We start from the raw sequence: 22986 nt of genomic DNA on the forward strand, positions 1-22986 counted from the left end.
ATTAAAGGGGGATTGGTTGAACTCCATGATACATTTTGGGGTTCTGAAAATACCTCCCCCATAACAATTGGGGGCTCGCGGGGGATAAAAGTCTATCTATTGGATTGGCTTTTGTGAACTTAAAGACAGAGAAGGATTGTTGCTTTTCCGGTGTGGTATTTTAGTTTAAGTGGGGAGAGTGTTGTGAACAATGGCTCTTTCGGAGGCTCAGAAGTTTTTGGGGGTGGACACGGTAACACGTGATACCTTACTGACAGAGACTAAAAACAGACTGTTAGGTTTGGCAAAAGCATTGCAGTTAACACTGCCGAGCAAAATACGAAAAGACGAGGTATTTAACGCGGTATCTGCGCATTTACGTTTGCCTGTGATACATTCTGACTCATTAGATATGGCAAAGTTCCAGTTGCAGATTAAGCAACTTGAACATGAAAAAGAATGAAAGCAACTTGAACATGAAAAAGAATTAAAGCGGCTTGAATATGCAATGAGAGAAAAAGAAAGAGATAGAGATAGGGAGGAAAAAGAAAAGGAGAGAGAAGAAAGAAACAAAGAAAGAGATAGAGAGGAAAGGGAAAAAGAGAGAGTTTGAACTTCGGAAAATGGCTCTGAAACATGAAAATCAGTTAAAATTGGCAGACGCAAAGGGACATGTACAGTTGGAGGAGATGGATGAGGATAATGAGACAGAGCGTCATATTCGAAGACATGGTGGGGGTCTATTTAAATATGTCCAAGCATTGCCAAGGTTTGACGAGAAGGAGGTAGAAGCCTTTTTCATTTCATTTGAGAAGGTAGCTAAACAAATGCAATGGCCACAGGACAAGTGGGTATTACTGATTGAAACAAAGCTGGTAGGTAGGGCTAGTGAAGTGTTTGCATCACTACCGGAGGAGGTATCTGGAACGTATGAGGAGGTGAAGAAATCCATCTTAAGTGCATATGAGCTAGTGCCTGAAGCTTCCAGATAAAGGTTTAGAAATTTAAGGAAAGAATTTGGTCAAACATACATGGAGTTTGAAAGGCTCAAACAGAGTAATTTTGAAAGGTGGATAAGGGCTTTGAACATAGACCAAACGTACAAAGCTCTCAGAAATTATACTTTTGGAGGAGTTTAAAAATTCAATTCCTGATGTATTGAGAACTCGTGGAAGAACAGAGGGTTAAAACTGCGAGATTAGCAGCAGAAATGGCAGATGATTATGAATTAGTTCATAAATCAAAGCTTGGTTTCCGACATCAGTTTCAGCCGGTGAGGGATAGAAACTGAGGACATGAGAAATACTCAAGTGGTAAAGGTAATCTGATGGGAGACAATAAAGTGCCTCATATTTAAAAAGAAATCCAAGAGGGTGGAAAAGAAATAAAGTTTCAAATGTTTTCACTAACAAACAAGACCATGTAAAGTCACAGTGTTGGTGGTTGAAGAAAAGCACTGGAAAGGCTGATGCGGTAAAACAGGATAAGACAGTGGGATTTGTTAGTGGTAAGGAAAGCCCAAGGGAAGCGAAGGAGTTGCAAACGATTGTACAGTCTGTTCAAGAAGTAATTGTTAAGAAGGCGCCAGATGTCTTTAAAGAATTTACTTGTGTGGGTAAAGTTTACTCGTGTATCAGGAGGGAAAGAAGTCACAATTTTAGAGATACAGGGGCTCGTCAATCTTTAATGGTAAGAGATGAGGAATTATGTAGTTCGGGAAGAATGTTGGCAGAAAAGGTGATGATATGTGGAATTCAGGGTGAGAGGAGTATCGTTCCATTATATAAGGTAAGGTTGGAAAGTCCAGAAAGGTGAAGTGGTAGTAGGAATAATAGATAAACTATGTTGTCCAGGAATACAGTTTATCTTGGGTAATGATGTAGCTGGATCGCAAGTGGGAGTGATGCCTACTGTGGTTGATAAGCCAGTGGGAAAATCAGACAACTGAAGGGTTGAAGGACGAATATCCTGGGATTTTTCCAGATTGTGTAGTAACAAGGTCACAAAGTCACAGGTTAAGACAAGAGGAGAAATCGAAGAGTGAAGATGAAGTTGAAGTGCAATTATCAGAAACGATTTTTGATCAGATGGTTGAAAAAGAACAAGAACAGGTGGAGGATGAGGCGGATATTTTTAGTTCAGGAAAATTGGTGGAGTTACAACAGAAAGATGTAGAAATAAAACGGATGTATCAGAAAGCATATACAGAAGAGGAATCTCAGAGTATACCAGAGTGTTATTACTGTAAAAGTGATGTCTTGATGAGAAAATGGAGACCTGTACATATGCAGGCGGATGAAAAGTGGGCAGAAGTTCATCAAGTAGTATTGCTGGTAGGGTATAGAAAGACGGTGTTGCGAGTTGCACATGAGGTACCAGTGGGAGGTCATTTGGGAATAAGGAAAACTCAAGCTAAAATCCAGAAACATTTTTATTGGCCTGGACTACATAAAGATGTAGTTAAATTTTGTCAATCATGTCACACATGTCCAGTGATAGGGAAACCTCAAGCAGCGATAAAACCTTAATGCCCATTCCAGCATTTGAGGAACCTTTTACGAGGGTCCTAATTGATTGTGTAGGACCGCTTCCAAAAACAAAAAGTGGGAATCAATATCTTTCGACTATAATTGATGTGTCTACTAGGTTTCCTGAGGCCATTCCAGTACATAATATTACAGCTAAAAGGATTGTGGAGGAGTTACTTAAATTCTTTACTAGATATGGACTACCCACAGAAATTCAATCGGATCAAGGATCGAATTTTGCTTCAAAGTTATTCAAAGAAGTTATGGATAGCTTAGGAATAAAACAATTTAAATCAACTGCGTACCATCCAGAATCACGGAGTGTTAGAAAGGTGACATGAAAGACAATGTTGAGGGCTTATTGTCAAGATTATCCAGAGGATTGGGATAAAGGAATCCCATTCGTATTGTTTGCAATTCGGGATGCACCTAATGAGTCTACCAAATAAGTCTTTTTGAACTAATTTTTGGTCATGAGGTAAGAGGACCACTTAAATTGATCAAGGAAAAATTGGTGGGTGAGAAATCTGAAATTACACTATTGGATTACGTGTCAAATTTTAGGGAACGATTAAATAGAGCAGGTGAATTGGCTAGACAACATTGAAAGTTGCACAGAATGTGATGGAACAGGTAGCGGACAAGAAATCCACAGTTCGTAGTTTTGCCAGTGGGGATAAAGTTTTAGTGTTGTTACCAGTGGTAGGTGTGCCTTTAAACGCTAGGTTTTGTGGACTGTATCAGATTGAAAGGAAATTAAGTGAGGTGAATTATGTGGTAAAAACACCAGATAGAAGGAAGAATCACCAAGTGTGTCATGTGAATATGCTTAAAAGGTACTTTGAAAGGGAAGAGGGAAGGAGAGAAAAAGGAGGTTTTAATGATTCTAACGCAAAGTGACGAACCAAATCCAGATGACTGTGAATTTGACATACCTCAAATTAAATTGGAAAATGAGGATGTTCTTAAAAATTGGGATGAATTGTTAAATGCGCATTCAAATTTTTTAACCAAAATGAATCACCTCGCACTTATCAGGGTTAAACTCCCATCTGCCATTTTTCGGCCCAGCTCTGCATCCTATCAATGTCTTTGCAGCCTACAACAGCCCTCCACCTCATCCACTACTCCACCAATCTTTGTGTCATCAGCAAATTTACTGACCCACTCTTCAGCCCCCTCCTCCAAGTCATTGATAAAAATCACAAATAGCAGAGGACCCAGCACCTGTGGTACACCACTGGTAACTGGTCTCCAGTCTGAGAATTTTCCATCTACCACCACTCTCTGTCTTCTATGTGAAAGCCAGTTACTTATCCAATTGGCCAAATTTCCCTCTATCCCACACCTCCTTACTTTCTTCATAAGCCGACCATGGGGAACCTTATCAAACGCCTTACTAAAATCCATGTATATGACATCAACTGCTCTACCTTCATCTACACACTTAGTTACCTCCTCAAAGAATTCAATCAAATTCGTGAGGTAAGACCTACCCTTCCCGAATCCGTGTTGACTATCCCGGATTAAGCTGCATCTTTCCAAATGGTAATAAATCCTTTCCTTCAGGACCTTTTCCATTAACTTACCGATCACTGAAGTAAGACTAACCGGCCTATAATTACCAGGGTCATTCCTATTCCCTTTCTTAAACAAAGAAACAACATTCGCCACTCTCCAGTCCTCTGGCACTATCCCCGTGGACAGTGAGGACCCAAAGATCAAAGCCAAAGACTCTTCAATCTCATCCCTTGCCTCCCAAAGAATCCTTGGATATATCCCACCTGGCCCAGGGGACTTGTCGATCCTAAGGTTTTCAAAATTGCTAATACATCCTTCCTCAGAACATCTACCTCCTCCAGCCTACCCGCCTGTATCACACTCTCAAAGAACAAAAATCTCATACTCAAAAACATGGCCCCTCTCCTTTGTGAACACTGAAGAAAAGTATTCATTCAACGCCTCTCCTCTTTTGACTCCATGCACAAATTCCCACTACTGTCGTTGACCAGCCCAAACCTCACCCTGGTCATTCTTTTATTTCTCACATAAGAGTAAAAAGCCTTGGGGTTTTCCTTGATCCGACCCGCCAAGGACTTATCATTCTCCCTCCTAGTTAAGCCCTTTTTTTTTTAAAGCTCATTCCTTGCTACCTTGTAACCCTCAAGCGACCCAACTGAACCTTGTTTTCTCATCCTTACATACGCTTCCTTTTTCCGCTTGACAAGACATTCAACCTCTTTTGTGAACCATGGTTCCCTCACACGGCCATTTCATCCCTGCCTGACAGGGACATACCTATCAAGGACACGCAGTATTTGTTCCTTTAACAACCTCCACTTTTCAGTTGTGCCTTTCCCTGACAGTTTCTGTTCCCATCTTATGCTCCCTAATTCTTGCCTAATCGCATCATAATTACCCCTCCCCCAATTATAAACCTTGCCCTGCTGTATGGCCATATCCCCCTCCATTGCAATAGTGAAAGACACCGAATTGTGGTCACTATCTCCAAAGTGCTCTCCCACAACCAAATCTAACACTTGGCCCGGTTCATTACCCAGTACCAAATCCAATGTGCAAAGATCCTTCAGTGCAATTTAGACATGTTGAGTGAGTGGACAAATGAATTGCCGATGCAGTATAATTTGGATAAATGTGAGGTTATCCAATTCGGTCGCAAAAACAGTACGGCAGACTATTGTCTGAATGGCCGTAAATTAGGAGAGGGGAATCTGCAAAGAGACCCGAGTGTCCTCGTACCGTACGTACACTAGTCACTGAAGGTAAGCATGCAGGTACAGCTGGCGGTAAAGAAGGCTAATGGTATGCTGCCTTGATGGCAAGAGGATTGGAGTACAAGAACAGGGATGTCTTGCTGCAATTATACAGGGCCTTGGTGAGGCCACACCTGGAATATTGTGTGCAGTTTTGGTCTCCTTATGAGGAAGGATGCTGTTGCTATAGAGGGAGTGCACAAAGGTTTACCGGACTGATTCCTCGGATGGCAAGACTGAAGTATGAGGAGCGATTGAGTTGATTAGGATTGTATTAGATTTGGGCAGCACGGTAGCACAAGTGGATAGCACTGTGGCTTCACAGCGCCAGGGTCTCGGGTTCGATTCCCCGCTGGGTCACTGTCTGTGCAGAGTCTGCACGTTCTCCCCGTGTCTGTGTGGGTTTCCTCTGGGTGGAATAGCCATGATAAATTGCCCTTGGTGACCAAAAAAGGTGAGGAGAGGTTATTGGGTTACGGAGATAGGGTGGAAGTGAGGGCTTAAGTGGGTCGATGCAAACCCCCCACCCAGGATATTGGTGCCCCTCCAGTTTAGGTGGAATCCGTCCTTCAAGTACAGGTCCCACCTTCCCCAGAAGGTACCCCAATGATCCACATATCTGAAGCCTTCTTTCCTGCACCAGCCCTGTAGCCACGTGTTCAGCTGCACTCGCTCTCTGTTCCTTGCCTCACTTGCACGTGGCAATCCTGAGATTACTACTCTGCTTGTCCTCTTTAGCTTCCAACATAACTCCCTAAAATCACTTTTTAGATCCTCGTCCCTTTTCTTAGCTATGTCGTTGGTGCCTATGTCCCTGATGGTGGCGTGTCCAGAACCAGGGATCACAATCTCAGGTTACAGGCAAGACCATTTCAAGATGAGGAGAAATGTCTTCACTCAGACTGGTGAGCCTGTGGAATTTGTTACCACAAGAAGCAGTTGAGCACTTGGGGCGAAGTAGATCACAGGATTTGGGGGGGAAGCAGATATAGGCTATAGAGTTGGATGATTAGCCATGATCATAACTAATGGCGGAACAGGCTCGAACAACTGAATGGCCTCCTCATTTGGCTCCTGTTTTCCATGTTTCTATTGCAGAATCGCAATCGAGATCGACTTTGATATTACTCAGAACTGCAGCGCTGGGTGATCTGGGATCGACCTAGATAGTATCACAATTCCGCATTGTGCTAGGTGTTCTGGAATCGATTCAGATTATATTGCAGAACCACAGTTTGCTGGGTGAACTGGGATCGACTTCGATCTTATTACAGAACTGCAGTTCATGGGTGACTCGGGATCAACTCTAGTTATATCACAAATCTGCATTGTGCGGGAAGATCTGGGATCGAGTCAGATTATGTTACAGAACCGCAATGGGCTTGGTGATCTGGGATGGACTGATTATATCACAAACACGCATTGTGCTGGGTGATCTGCGATTGAGTCTGTATATTACAGTTGCAGATAGTGAAGGGAACTGTCGGAGAATACAGCAGAATATAGATAGATTGGAGAGTTGGGCAGAGAAATGACAGATGCAGTTCAATCCGGACAAATGTGAGATGATGAATTTTGGAAGAACAAATTCAGGTGTGAATTATACAGTAAATGGCAGAATCCTTAGGAGCATACTGAGGGATCTTGGCATTCAGGCCCATGGTTCCATGAAAGTGGAAATGCAAGTGATTAAGATAGTCAAGAAGGCACAAGGACATAAGGATTGCTTGCCTTCATTGGCCGGGGCATTGAATACAAGAGTTAGCAGGTCAAGTTACAATTGTATAAAACTTTAGTTAGGCCGCAATTGGAATATTGTGTGCCTGGAATGCGTTGCCAGTGGAAGTGGACGAGCCAGGCACGGTAACAATGTTTAAGATGTATCTTGATAGACGCATGAACGGGCAGGGAATAGCGGGATGCAGATCGTTTGGGTAATAAGTCTAATTAAGGAATCTGGATCGGCACAGGCTTGGTGGGCCGAAGGGCCTGCTCCTGTGCTGTAATGTTCCTTGTTCTTGTTGTAGAACCACAGTGCTGGGTGATCTGGGTTCGACACTGATTATATTGCAGAACCGAAGTGTACTGAGTGACCTAGGGCGGAGTCCAATTATATTAGAGAACCGCAGTGATCTGTGAAGGAGGAATTTAGGCATAGACCATTTTCTAAATGGGGAAATGCTTAGGAAATCAGAAGCACAAAGGAACTTGGGAGTCCTTGTTCACAATCCCCTTAAGGTTAATGTGCAGGTTCAGTCGGTAGTTAAGAAGGCAAATGCAATGTTAGCATTCATGTCAAGAGGGCGAGAATACAAGACCAGGGAGGTACTTCTGAGGCTGTATAAGGCTCTGGTCTTTGGAGTGTTATGAGCAGTTTCAGGCCCCGTATCTAAGGAAGGATGTGCTGGCCTTGGAAAGGGTCCAGAGGAGGTTCACAAGAATGATCCTGGAATGAAGAACTTGTCGTATGAGGAACGGTTGAGGACTCTGGGTCTGTACTCTTTGGAGTTTAGAAGGATGTGGGGGATCTTATTCAAGCTTACAGGACACTGCGAGGCCTGGATAGAGTAGACGTGGAGAAGATGTTTCCATTTGTAGGAAAAACTAGAAGCAGAGGACAGCATCTCAGACTAAAGGGACGATCCTTTAAAACCCAGATGAGGAATTTCTTCAGCCAGAAGGTGGTGAATCTGTGGAACTCTTTGCCGCAGAAGGCTGTTGAGGCCAAATCACAGTGTCTTTAAGACAGAGATAGATAGGTTTTTGATTGATAAGGGGATCAGGGGTTACAGGGAGAAGGCAGGAGAATGGGGCTGAGAAAATATCAGCCATGATTGAATGGCGGAGCAGACTCGATGGGCCGAGTGGCCTAATTCTGATCCTATGTCTTATGGTCTTATGGTGATCGAGTTTGATTATATTATGGAACCACAGTGTGCTGGGTGATGTGGGATCAAGTCTGACTATATGCTAAATAGCTGGCTAGCAATGCAGAACAATGCCAGCTGCGTGGGTTCAATTCCCGTACCGGCCTCCCCGAACAGGCGCCAGAGTGTGGCAACTAGGGGCTTTTCACAGTAGCTTCATTGAAGCCTACGTCTGACAATAAGCTATTACTATTATTATTATTGTTATTATAGAACTGCAGTGTGCTTGGCGATCTGGGATTGAATCTGATTATATTACAGGACCGCAGTGTGCTGGGGGATCTGGGATGGAGTGATTATATTACAGAACCAATGTGCTGGATGTGATCGATATTGATTATACCACAGAACCGAAGTGTGTTGGATGATCTGGGATCGACTCTGATTATATTACAGCACCGCATTGTGCTGGGTGATCTGGGATTGGATGATTATATTACAGAATCACAGTGCTGGCTGATCTGTTATTGTGTCTGATGTTACAGAACTGCAGCATGCAGGGTGATCTGGGATTCAGTCTGATTATATTACAGAACTGCAGTGTGCTGGGTTACCTGAGATTGAATCTGATTATATTACAGAACTGCAATGTGCTGGGTTACCTGAGATCGGTTTGTTCTCACTGGAACGAAGGAGGTTGAGGGGCGACCTGATAGAGGTATACAAAATTATGAGGGGCATAGACAGAGTGGATAGTCAGAGGCTTTTCCCCAGGGTAGAGGGGTCAATTACTAGGGGGCATAGGTTTAAGGTGAGAGGGGCAAAGTTTAGAGTAGATGTACGAGGCAAGTTTTTTACGCAGAGGGTAGTGGGTGCCTGGAACTCACTACCGGAGGAGGTAGTGGAGGCAGGGACGATAGGGACATTTAAGGGGCATCTTGACAAATATATGAATAGGATGGGAATAGAAGGATACGGACCCAGGAAGTGTAGAAGATTGTAGTTTAGTCGGGCAGTATGGTCGGCACGGGCTTGGAGGGCCGAAGGGCCTGTTCCTGTGCTGTACATTTCTTTGTTCTTTGTTCTTTGTTGAATCTGATTATATTACAGACCTGCAGTGTGCTGGGTTACCTGAGATTGAATCTGATTATATTACAGACCTGCAGTGTGCTGGGTTACCTGAGATTGAATCTGATTATATTACAGAACTGCAGTGTGCTGAGTTACCTGAGATTGAATCTGATTATATTACAGAACTGCAGTGTGCTGGGTTACCTGAGATTGAATCTGATTATATTACAGACCTGCAGTGTGCTGGGTTACCTGAGATTGAATCTGATTATATTACAGAACTGCAGTGTGCTGGGTTACCTGAGATTGAATCTGGTTATATTACAGAACTGCAGTGTGCTGGGTTACCTGAGATTGAATCTGATTATATTACAGAACTGCAGTGTGCTGAGTTAGCTGAGATTGAATCTGATTATATTACAGAACTGCAGTGTGCTGGGTTACCTGAGATTGAATCTGATTATATTACAGAACTGCAGTGTGCTGAGTTACCTGAGATTGAATCTGATTATATTACAGACCTGCAGTGTGCTGGGTTACCTGAGATTGAATCTGATTATATTACAGACCTGCAGTGTGCTGGGTTACCTGAGATTGAATCTGATTATATTACAGAACTGCAGTGTGCTGAGTTACCTGAGATTGAATCTGATTATATTACAGACCTGCAGTGTGCTGGGTTACCTGAGATTGAATCTGATTATATTACAGAACTGCAGTGTGCTGGGTTACCTGAGATTGAATCTGATTATATTACAGAACTGCAGTGTGCTGAGTTAGCTGAGATTGAATCTGATTATATTACAGAACTGCAGTGTGCTGGGTTACCTGAGATTGAATCTGATTATATTACAGAACTGCAGTGTGCTGAGTTAACTGAGATTGAATCTGATTATATTACAGAACTGCAGTGTGCTGGGTTACCTGAGATTGAATCTGATTATATTACAGAACTGCAGTGTGCTGGGTTACCTGAGATTGAATCTGATTATATTACAGAACTGCAGTGTGCTGAGTTAGCTGAGATTGAATCTGATTATATTACAGAACTGCAGTGTGCTGGGTTACCTGAGATTGAATCTGATTATATTACAGAACTGCAGTGTGCTGAGTTAGCTGAGATTGAATCTGATTATATTACAGAACTGCAGTGTGCTGGGTTACCTGAGATTGAATCTGATTATATTACAGAACTGCAGTGTGCTGAGTTAGCTGAGATTGAATCTGATTATATTACAGAACTGCAGTGTGCTGGGTTACCTGAGATTGAATCTGATTATATTACAGAACTGCAGTGTGCTGAGTTACCTGAGATTGAATCTGATTATATTACAGAACTGCAGTGTGCTGGGTTACCTGAGATTGAATCTGATTATATTACAGAACTGCAGTGTGCTGGGTTACCTGAGATTGAATCTGATTATATTACAGAACTGCAGTGTGCTGAGTTAGCTGAGATTGAATCTGATTATATTACAGAACTGCAGTGTGCTGGGTTACCTGAGATTGAATCTGATTATATTACAGAACTGCAGTGTGCTGAGTTACCTGAGATTGAATCTGATTATATTACAGACCTGCAGTGTGCTGGGTTACCTGAGATTGAATCTGATTATATTACAGAACTGCAGTGTGCTGGGTTACCTGAGATTGAATCTGATTATATTACAGAACTGCAGTGTGCTGGGTTACCTGAGATTGAATCTGATTATATTACAGAACTGCAGTGTGCTGGGTTACCTGAGATTGAATCTGATTATATTACAGAACTGCAGTGTGCTGGGTTCCATGAGATTAGAACATAGAACATAGAACAATACAGCGCAGTACAGGCCCTTCGGCCCACGATGTTGCACCGAAACAAAAGCCATCTAACCTACACTATACCATTATCATCCATATGTTTATCCAATAAACTTTTAAATGCCCTTAATGTTGGCGAGTTCACTACTGTAGCAGGTAGGGCATTCCACGGCCTCACTACTCTTTGCGTAAAGAACCTACCCCTGACCTCTGTCCTATATCTATTACCCCTCAGTTTAAGGCTATGTCCCCTCGTGCTAGCCATTTCCATCCGCGGGAGAAGGCTCTCACTGTCCACCCTATCTAACCCTCTGATCATTTTGTATGCCTCTATTAAGTCTCCTCTTAACCTTCTTCTCTCTAACGAAAACAACCTCAAGTCCATCAGCCTTTCCTCATAAGATTTTCCCTCCATACCAGGCAACATCCTGGTAAATCTCCTCTGCACCCGTTCCAAAGCCTCCACGTCCTTCCTATAATGCGGTGACCAGAACTGTACGCAATACTCCAAATGCGGCCGTACCAGAGTTCTGTACAGCTGCAACATGACCTCCTGACTCCGGAACTCAATCCCTCTACCAATAAAGGCCAACACTCCATAGGCCTTCTTCACCACCCTATCAACCTGGGTGGCAACTTTCAGGGATCTATGTACATGGACACCTAGATCCCTCTGCTCATCCACACTTTCAAGAACTTTTCCATTAGCCACATATTCCACATTCCTGTTTTTCCTTCCAAAGTGAATCACCTCACACTTCTCTACATTAAACTCCATTTGCCACCTCTCAGCCCAGCACTGCAGCTTATCTATATCCCTCTGTAACCTGCTACTTCCTTCCTCACTATCGACAACACCACCGACTTTAGTATCGTCTGCAAATTTACTCACCCACCCTTCTGCGCCTTCCTCTAGGTCATTGATAAAAATGACAAACAGCAACGGCCCCAGAACAGATCCTTGTGGTACTCCACTTGTGACAGAACTCCATTCTGAACATTTCCCATCAACCACCACCCTCTGTCTTCTTTCAGCTAGCCAATTTCTGATCCACATCTCTAAATCACCCTCAATCCCCAGCCTCCGTATTTTCTGCAATAGCCTACCGTGAGGAACCTTATCAAACGCTTTGCTGAAATCCATATACACCACATCAACTGCTCTACCCTCGTCTACCTGTTCAGTCACCTTCTCAAAGAACTCGATAAGGTTTGTGAGGCATGACCTACCCTTCACAAAGCCATGCTGACTATCCCTGATCAGATTGAATCTGATTATATTACAGAACTGCAATGTGCTGGGTTACCTGAGATTGAATCTGATTATATTACAGACCTGCAGTGTGCTGGGTTACCTGAGATTGAATCTGATTATATTACAGAACTGCAGTGTGCTGAGTTAGCTGAGATTGAATCTGATTATATTACAGAACTGCAGTGTGCTGGGTTACCTGAGATTGAATCTGATTATATTACAGAACTGCAGTGTGCTGAGTTATCTGAGATTGAATCTGATTATATTACAGAACTGCAGTGTGCTGGGTTACCTGAGATTGAATCTGATTATATTACAGAACTGCAGTGTGCTGGGTTACCTGAGATTGAATCTGATTATATTACAGAACTGCAGTGTGCTGAGTTAGCTGAGATTGAATCTGATTATATTACAGAACTGCAGTGTGCTGGGTTACCTGAGATTGAATCTGATTATATTACAGAACTGCAGTGTGCTGAGTTACCTGAGATTGAATCTGATTATATTACAGACCTGCAGTGTGCTGGGTTACCTGAGATTGAATCTGATTATATTACAGAACTGCAGTGTGCTGGGTTACCTGAGATTGAATCTGATTATATTACAGAACTGCAGTGTGCTGGGTTACCTGAGATTGAATCTGATTATATTACAGAACTGCAGTGTGCTGAGTTACCTGAGATTGAATCTGATTATATTACAGACCTGCAGTGTGCTGGGTTACCTGAGATTGAATCTGATTATATTACAGACCTGCAGTGTGCTGGGTTACCTGAGATTGAATCTGATTATATTACAGAACTGCAGTGTGCTGGGTTACCTGAGATTGAATCTGATTATATTACAGAACTGCAGTGTGCTGGGTTACCTGAGATTGAATCTGATTATATTACAGAACTGCAGTGTGCTGAGTTAGCTGAGATTGAATCTGATTATATTACAGAACTGCAGTGTGCTGGGTTACCTGAGATTGAATCTGATTATATTACAGAACTGCAGTGTGCTGAGTTACCTGAGATTGAATCTGATTATATTACAGAACTGCAGTGTGCTGGGTTACCTGAGATTGAATCTGATTATATTACAGAACTGCAGTGTGCTGGGTTACCTGAGATTGAATCTGATTATATTACAGAACTGCAGTGTGCTGAGTTAGCTGAGATTGAATCTGATTATATTACAGAACTGCAGTGTGCTGGGTTACCTGAGATTGAATCTGATTATATTACAGAACTGCAGTGTGCTGAGTTACCTGAGATTGAATCTGATTATATTACAGACCTGCAGTGTGCTGGGTTACCTGAGATTGAATCTGATTATATTACAGAACTGCAGTGTGCTGGGTTACCTGAGATTGAATCTGATTATATTACAGAACTGCAGTGTGCTGGGTTACCTGAGATTGAATCTGATTATATTACAGAACTGCAGTGTGCTGGGTTACCTGAGATTGAATCTGATTATATTACAGAACTGCAGTGTGCTGGGTTCCATGAGATTGAATCTGATTATATTACAGAACTGCAATGTGCTGGGTTACCTGAGATTGAATCTGATTATATTACAGACCTGCAGTGTGCTGGGTTACCTGAGATTGAATCGAATGATTATATTACAGACCTGCAGTGTGCTGAGTTACCTGAGACCAGGTCAATTATATTACAGAACCACAGTGTGCTTTGTTTGGAGGAAAATGTAGCTGGTCTGATTAGTAAGTTCGCAGGTGACAACCAAGATTGGTGGAGTGGCAGATAGTGTTGAGGATTGTCAGAGGATAAAGCAGGACATAGATAGGTTGGAGACTTGGTCAGAGAAATGGCAAATCGAGTTTAATCCGGACAAATGTGAGGTAATGTATTTTGGTAGGTCTACCTCTGGAGAGGGTGCAGAGAAGGTTTGCCAGGATATTGCCTGGTCTGGAGGGTGAGCTCTGCGGAGAGGCTGAATAGACCCGGACTGTTTTAATTTGACCGACGGAGGTCAAGGGATGATCTGATAGAGGCCTACAAGGTTATGAGGGGCATCGATAGAGTGGGGGGCATGGATAGAGTGATGGGCAAGCACTCCAAGGTGGAGGGGTCAGGGGGCATAGGTTTAAGGTCCGTGGGGCAAAGTTTAGCGGAGATGTGCAAGACAGGTTTTTTTACACCATCGAGTGAACCCATCGACTGACCCCCTCAAGAAGAACCTGACCGTCTCCAGCCTCCGGAATTCCGCCAGGTCGCTCACCCACTCCTGCTTTTGGCAGGACCTAGTCCTACTACCCAAGCAAACCCCGTCTCCGGGCTATCAGGGAGGCACAGACCAGAACACCGGCCTCTCTCGCCCCATGGACTCGCGGGTCTTCAGACAACCCGAATATAGCTACCTTCATCCCCAGCACCTCTGGCATTACGTCCGGGAACCCTTGCCAGAACCCCTTCAACATTAGACACGCCTAGAAAATGTGGACATGATTCGCGTGCCCCCTCCACCGCGCACCGCCCACACCTATCCTCTACCCCCCTCAAAAAACCCACTCATCCTTGCTACCGTCATTTGCGCCCCATGTATTACTTTAAACTGTATAAGGCTTAACCTCGCACACAATGAGGCATTCATCTTCACTTGGTCTCTGCCCAAGTCTCAGCCCCACTTCCCGTCCCAGCTCCTCCTCCCACTTGCGCTTTATGTCCCCCACCAAGGCCCCCTCCCAATCCATCAACTCCCAAAGAGAAAATGCTTAAAAATCTCAGCAAGTCTGGCAGCATCTGTAGGGAGAGAAAAGAGCTAACGTTTCGAGTCCAGATGACCCTTTGTCAAAGCTCATCTGAACTCGAAACGGTAGCTCTTTTCTCTCCCGACAGATGCTGCCAGACCTGCTGAGATTTTCCAGCATTTTCTCTTGGTTTCAGATTCCAGCATCCGCAGTAATTTGCTTTCAACTCCTTGTAGATGTTGGACACCTTCCGCTCCCCTATCTCGTCCCTCGACAGTGACCCCAGCGGTGACAGCCCTGGAAAGGAAGACACCACAGTGGTTCAAAGCACCAGGGTCCCAGGTTCGATTCCCAGCTTGGGTCACGATCTGTGCGGAATCTGCACGTTCTCCCTGTGTTTGCGTGGGTTTCCTCCGGGTGCTCCGGTTTCCTCACACAAGTCCCGAAAGACATGCTGTTAGGTGAATTGGACATGCTGAATTTTCCCTCTGTGTACTCAAACAGGAGCCGGAGTGTGGCGACTGGGAGCTTTTCACAGTAACTTCATTTCAGTGTTAATGTAAGCCTACTTGTGACAATAAAGATTATTATTATTATTATACCTCCTCTCACACTCCCAGACCTACAGGTACCTAAAAATGTTCCCTCTGGGCAGATCATACTCTTCTTCTCGGTCCTTTAAACCTGCAAATTTGCCCCCTATGAACAGATCACCAAATCGCTCGATTTTGCTTGCTGCCACCCTCAACCTTGCATCCAACACCCCCAGCGCAAACCTATCAGAGCCCACACCGAGGCACCCTCCAGTCCCAAATGCTGCCTCCACTGCCCCTACACCCTTAATGCCGACACCACCACTGGACTCACGGAGTACCTGGCCGGCGAGAACGGCAGAGGTGCTGACAACAAAGCCCTCACATGTTCCCCTACACGATGCCGCCTCCATCCGACTCCACGCCGACCTCGCCCCATTTCCTGACCATAGCAATATTCGCCGCCCAGTAGTAGTTCATCATGTTCGGCAGCGCCAGCCCTCACCCCCCCGCTCCAGAAAGACCCCCCTAACCCGCGGCGTCTTCCCTGCCCACACAAACTCCCAGATCAGCGCATTAACTTTCTTAAAAATGACTTGGGGTGAAAATTGGGTGGTTCTGAAGTACAAACTGAAACTTTGGCAGCACTGTCATTTTTATTGTCTGCACCCATCCTGCCAGCGACAGTGGTAGCATGTCCCACCTCTTCAAATCCACTTTCACCTGCTCACAGCCTTACCCTTATCATCCCTCACTCTGCCAATCTCCTTCGCTACCTCTTTCTTCCTCAACTGATGGGCTAACATCCTGCTCGCCTTCTCACCAAACTCATACTGCCACCCTGACCCTCCAAACTGCCCCACTGCCTTCCCCGCTGACACGAGCCCAAACTACATCTGGAGCCTCTGCTTTTCCTTCAACAGGAGGCACCGGGGCCTCTGAATACCTCCTGCCAACCCTCAAAATCTCATCTACCAGCCTTGCCATCTCCACCCGCTCTGCTTTCTCCCTGCGCCCGAATTGAGATAGACTCCTCCCTTACCATCGCCTTGAGTGCCTCCCACAACTTGGCGGCTGTGACCTCTCTCGTATCGTTGAGCGCCACGTATCCCCAAACCACAATATTCCCCACCTCAAGCCACCCGCTTATTAACCAGCACCGTCACCCCCCTTAGCTTCATATCTAGTCCCAAATGAAACACCAGGCTCACCTATCCTTTCTTCAACCTTGTCTGGTACCCCATCTTTAAGTGCGTCTCCTGCAAAAAGGCCACTTCTGCCTTCAGACGACTCAAGTGCACGAAAACACGTGACCGTTTGACCGGCCCATTCAACCCCCTCACGTTCCACGTGACCAGCCTGGTCCGGGGGCTCCCCGTACCCCCCCTTGGGCCATATATAAATAATCTGTATTACAATGGCACTGCCCTTGTATAACTTAAACGCTTCATTAACTTGCCCACAATTGTGTGCAGGCATTATTCCCGCTCATTAGTGAACTATATTTTGTTTATATGCATTCTCAGTTGTGTTGCATATTCACGGACAGCATTTTCATTTTGAGATTTGGGACTGGAGCTGACTGTAATGGCTGGTATGACTGAGTGGGGAACTTCCAGAATGAAGCTCATGGTTCTTACAGTTGGGTAATATCAAAGTGCCTGCCTTATGAGTTCTGATGTGTTGCTGCTTTCTAATGAAAAAATCTTCCTTCAGGCCAATCAATCATTGACCATCAAAAATCAGATGTTTGAAATTTTATGAAATCTCAAAAAGTTTTTTTTAAAATCCTTAACAAGAAATTACCAAATAACTTTTCCATTCTGTTTTTTTTCCTGTAGGGTAATTGTGCAAATTTGACAGAAGCACTAGCGATGTATGAAGAGCAGCTGAACAAGCTGTACTGCCCTGTGGAATATTCAAAGGAAATTGTGTGTGTTCCCTCTTATGCGGAATTGTATCCTTTTTCAAATTGTGATGCATTTACCTTTTTTGAAATAATTTAAGTGTTTTTTTAAGATAGCAGTGCTCCCTCAGTGGATACTGGGATAGGTCGTTCCACTCTTGATGACCCCAGTAGTCAGGGGAGTTTTCAGGAAATGTGTTTTGGGAAATGCTAAAAATTGCAGTCGGCTGATTTCAACCTGATAGAGGCTTGATGATAAAGAATTTGGACACGAGTCAAAGGTGGGGAGAAAGGAAATAACCCAGCTCATCAATTCATCAATTTTAGAATTCTCATCCTTGTATTCAAATCCCTCCATGGCTGTGTCTTTCCTTCTCTCTGCACCCTCCATGACCTTGTCTCCCCCTCTCTCTGTGCCCTCCATAGCTTTGTCTTCCCCTCCCTCTGCACCATCCAATGCCTTGTCTTTCCCTCTCTCTGTGCCCTCCATGGCTTTATCTTCCCCTCTCCTTGCACCCTCCATAGCTTTGTCTCCCCCTCTCTGTGCCCTCCAAAGCCTTGTCTTCCTTTCCCTCTGCACCATCCATGGCCTTGTCTTCCCCTCTCTCTGTCCTCTGTGGCCTTGTCTTCCCCTCTCTCTCTACATCATCCATGGTCTTGTCTTCCCTTCTCTCTCTGTGCCCTCCACAACCTTGGCTTCCCTTCTCTCTCTCTCTCTCTCTCTCTCTCTCTCTCTCTCTCTCTACCCTCCATGACCTCGTCTGCCTCTCTCTGTACCCTCCGTGGCCTCATCTTCACCTCTCGGTACCCTCCGTGGCCTCATCTTCCCCTCTCTCACTACCCTTCGTGGCCTCTTCTTCCCCTCTCTCACTACCCTCCGTGGCCCCTTCTTCCCCTCTCTCACTACCCTCCGTGGCCTCGTCTTCCCCTCTCTCACTACCCTCCTGGCCTCGTCTTCCCCTCTCTCACTACCCTCTGTGGCCTCGTCTTCCCCTCTCTCACTACCCTCTGTGGCCTCGTCTTCCCCTCTCTCACTACCCTCAGTGGCCTCGTCTTCCCCTCTCTTACTACCATAAGCAATCCTTGTTTACCATTATAGTGCCCACAGCTGTCTCAATCTTCTGTATGGAATTATCTTTCTCAACCTCCCATCTCTTTACGATGCTTCTTAAGACCTGTCTCTTTGTTGAAATGTCACCTTGTGTAATTTAATGTCAAATCTTGACTGATGTTCCTCAAAAGTGGCTTCAGATACTTTATTATGATAGGGGCAAGTTGTTGGAACGTTTTTGAAATTTACAAGCAATATGGCCCTTTTAGGCCTTTAAAACAATCTTTATTATTAAAATTGTACAATAACGAATTTATATTAGTCCTGCAAGGATGGAACATTTAAGTTATGAAGAGATCTTGGATAAACTTGGGTCATTGTCGCTGGAGCAGAGAAGATTGAAGTGTGACCTGATCGAGGTGTACAAGATTATGAGGGGCATGGACAGGGTGTATAGGGAGCAGCTGGTCCCCTTGGTTGAAGGATCAGTTAAAAGGGGACAAGTTCAAAGTGATGGGCAGGAGGTCTCGGGGGGGGCGGGGGGGGGTTTGAGGAAAAGCACTTTTACCCAGAGGGTGGTTATGGTCTGGAATGCACTGCTGGGAGGATGGTTGAGGCGGCTTACCTCACATACTTTATCGGATGAGCACTTGGCACATTCAAGGCGATAGGACAAATGCTGACAAATGGGATTAGGTAGGCAGGCAGACTCGATGGGCTGAATGGCCTCTTCTGTGCTGTACTTTTCTGTAATTCTGTGACGATCTATAAAACTTGGTTGAAGGGAAGGGCATAAGATTGCAGGCAAAAAAAGTAAGCATGAGGGAATGTCGAGGCAATAACTTTAAAAAAAAAAAAAAAAAAAAAAAATTTTTAAATTTCAAATAAAAACATTTATTGAAGCATTTGTAATTTTCACAATTTAACATATTGACATTCCTGAAACAACCGCGCCGGTCGACGCACAAAATGCCCCTAAAATAACAACACACAATAAACCACGTACCCCACTTCTCCCGCCCAATCCCCAATTACCCGTATACTAAATTATTTAACATGACCATGCCTTCTATTTTACTCCCCCCCCCCCCCCCCCCCCCCTCCTTATTCCCTTCCCCCTCTTACTGCTGACAAAGGACAAAGAAATGTACAGCACAGGAACAGGCCCTTCGGCCCTCCAAGCCCGTGCCGACCATGCTGCCCGACTAAACTACAATCTTCTACACTTCCTGGGTCCGTATCCTTCTATTCCCATCCTATTCATATATTTGTCAAGATGCCCCTTAAATGTCCCTATCGTCCCTGCTTCCACTACCTCCTCCGGTAGCGAGTTCCAGGCACCCACTACCCTCTGCGTAAAAAAACTTGCCTCGTACATCTACTCTAAACCTTGCCCCTCTCACCTTAAACCTATGCCCCCTAGTAATTGACCCCTCTACCGTGGGGAAAAGCCTCTGACTATCCACTCTGTCTATGCCCCTCATAATTTTGTATACCTCTATCAGGTCTCCCCTCAACCTCCTTCGTTCCAGTGAGAACAAACCGAGTTTATTCAACCGCTCCTCATAGCTAATGCCCTCCATACCAGGCAACATTCTGGTAAATCTCTTCTGCACCCTCTCTAAAGCCTCCACATCCTTCTGGTAGTGTGGTGACCAGAATTGAACAGTATACTCCAAGTGTGGCCTAACTAAGGTTCTATACAGCTGCAACATGACTTGCCAATTCTTCTACTCAATGCCCCGGCCAATGAAGGCAAGCATGCCGTATGCCTTCTTGACTACCTTCTCCACCTGTGTTGCCCCTTTCAATGACCTGTGGACCTGTACTCCTAGATCTCTTTGACTTTCAATACTCTTGAGGGTTCTACCATTCACTGTATATTCCCTACCTGCATTAGACCTTCCAAAATGCATTACCTCACATTTGTCCGGATTAAACTCCATCTGCCATCTCTCCGCCCAAGTCTCCAGACAATCTAAATCCTGCTGTATCCTCCGACAGTCCTCATCGCTATCCGCAATTCCACCAACCTTTGTGTCGTCTGCAAACTTACTAATCAGACCCGTTACATTTTCCTCCAAATCATTTATATATACTACAAAGAGCAAAGGTCCCAGCACTGACCCCTGTGGAACACCACTGGTCACAGCCCTCCAATTAGAAAAGCATCCCTCCATTGCTACTCTCTGCCTTCTATGTCCTAGCCAGTTCTGTATCCACCTTGCCAGCTCACCCCTGATCCCGTGTGACTTCACCTTTTGTACTAGTCTACCATGAGGGACCTTGTCAAAGGCCTTACTGAAGTCCATATAGACAACATCCACTGCCCTACCTGCATCAATCATCTTAGTGACCTCCTCGAAAAACTCTATCAAGTTAGTGAGACACGACCTCCCCTTCACAAAACCGTGCTGCCTCTCACTAATACGTCCATTTGCTTCCAAATGGGAGTAGATCCTGTCTCGAAGAATTCTCTCCAGTAATTTCCCTACCACTGAAGTAAGGCTCACCGGCCTGTAGTTCCCGGGATTATCCTTGCTACCCTTCTTAAACAGAGGAACAACATTGGCTATTCTCCAGTCCTCCGGGACATCCCCTGAAGACAGCGAGGATCCAAAGATTTCTGTCAAGGCCACAGCAATTTCCTCTCCAGCCTCCTTCAGTATTCTGGGGTAGATCCCATCAGGCCCTGGGGACTTATCTACCTGAATATTTTTTAAGACACCCAACACCTCGTCTTTTTGGATCACAATGTGACCCAGGCTATCTACACCCCCTTCTCCAGACTCAACATCTACCAATTCCTTCTCTTTGGTGAATACTGATGCAAAGTATTCATTTAGTACCTCGCCCATTTCCTCTGGCTCCACACATAGATTCCCTTGCCGATCCTTCAGTGGGCCAACCCTTTCCCTGGCTACCCTCTTGCTTTTTATGTACGTGTAAAAAGCCTTGGGATTTTCCTTAACCCTATTTGCCAATGACTTTTCGTGACCCCTTCTAGCCCTCCTGACTCCTTGCTTAAGTTCCTTCCTACTTTCCTTATATTCCACGCAGGCTTCGTCTATTCCCAGCCTTTTAGCCCTGACAAATGCCTCCTTTTTCTTTTTGACGAGGCCTAAAATATCACTCGTCATCCAAGGTTCCCGAAAATTGCCGTATTTATCTTTCTTCCTCACAGGAACATGCCGGTCCTGTATTCCTTTCAACTGCCACTTGAAAGTCTCCCACATGTCAGATGTTGATTTGCCCTCAAACATCCGCCCTCAATCTATGTTCTTCAGTTCCCACCTAATATTGTTATAATTAGCCTTCCCCCAATTTAGCACATTCATCCTAGGACCACTCTTATCCTTGTCCACCAGTACTTTAAAACTTACTGAATTGTGGTCACTGTTACCGAAATGCTCCCCTACTGAAACATCTACCACCTGGCCGGGCTCATTCCCCAATACCAGGTCCAGTACCGCCCCTTCCCTAGTTGGACTGTCTACATATTGTTTTAAGAAGCCCTCCTGGATGCTCCTTACAAACTCCACCCCGTCTAAGCCCCTGGCACTAAGTGAGTCCCAGTCAATATTGGGGAAGTTGAAGTCTCCCATCACCACAACCCTGTTGTTTTTACTCTTTTCCAAAATCTGTCTACCTATCTGCTCCTCTATCTCCCGCTGGCTGTTGGGAGGCCTGTAGTATACCCCCAACATTGTGACTGCACCCTTCTTATTCCTGATCTCTACCCATATAGCCTCTCTGCCCTCTGAGGTGTCCTCTCGCAGTACAGCTGTGATATTCTCCCGAACAAGTAGCGCAACTCCACCTCCCCTTTTACATCCCCCTCTATCCCGCCTGAAACATCTAAATCCTGGAACATTTAGCTTCTAATCCTGCCCTTCCCTCAACCAGGTCTCTGGCAACAACATCATAGTTCCAAGTACTATTCCAAGCTCTAAGTTCACCTGCCTTACCCGTAATGCTCCTTGCATTAAAACATATGCACTTCAGGCCACCAGACCCGCTGTGTTCAGCAACTTCTCCCCGTCTGCTCTGCCTCAGAGCCACACTGTCCCTATTCCCTAGTTCTCCCTCAATGCTCTCACCTTCTGACCTTTTCCCATGTCTGGAACAAAGAAAAGTACAGCACAGGAACAGGCCCTTCAGCCCTCCAAGCCTGTGCAGATCATGATGCCTGAACTAAAAACAAAACTTTCTGCCATTACTTGGTCCGTGTCCCTCTGTTTCCTCCTTATTCACGCACCCATCCAAATGTCTGCGTGGGTTTCCTCCTGGTGCTATGGTTTCCTCCACAGTCCAAAGATGTGTGGGGTAGTTGGATTGGCCATGATAATTGACCCTTAATGTCCAGGGACGAGCAGGGGCTACGGGATGTCTTGCCTCAATGCTTTAGACTGTTATCCCCTGGCTCTGGACTCTCGTGCCATCAGTAACATCCTTCTATCATCTACCTTGTCTAATCGTGTTAGAAATTTATAGGTTTCTATGAAATCCCCCCGCCTCCCT

At 44.9% G+C, this 22986-nt stretch overlaps 1 protein-coding gene across 1 annotated transcript in view; it reads left to right on the forward strand.

The window, feature by feature from the left end:
• sms (spermine synthase) overlaps positions 1-22986 on the forward strand; it is a 200369-nt gene that overhangs the window by 152240 nt on the left and 25143 nt on the right. Inside the window, exon 10 of the mRNA XM_072514447.1 lies at positions 17350-17465. Within this exon, the coding sequence (XP_072370548.1) occupies positions 17350-17465 (116 nt within the window). The remainder of the gene's footprint in view (positions 1-17349; positions 17466-22986) is intronic.

Source organism: Scyliorhinus torazame, chromosome 8, assembly GCF_047496885.1.
Source record: "Scyliorhinus torazame isolate Kashiwa2021f chromosome 8, sScyTor2.1, whole genome shotgun sequence".
Lineage (NCBI taxonomy): Eukaryota > Metazoa > Chordata > Chondrichthyes > Carcharhiniformes > Scyliorhinidae > Scyliorhinus > Scyliorhinus torazame.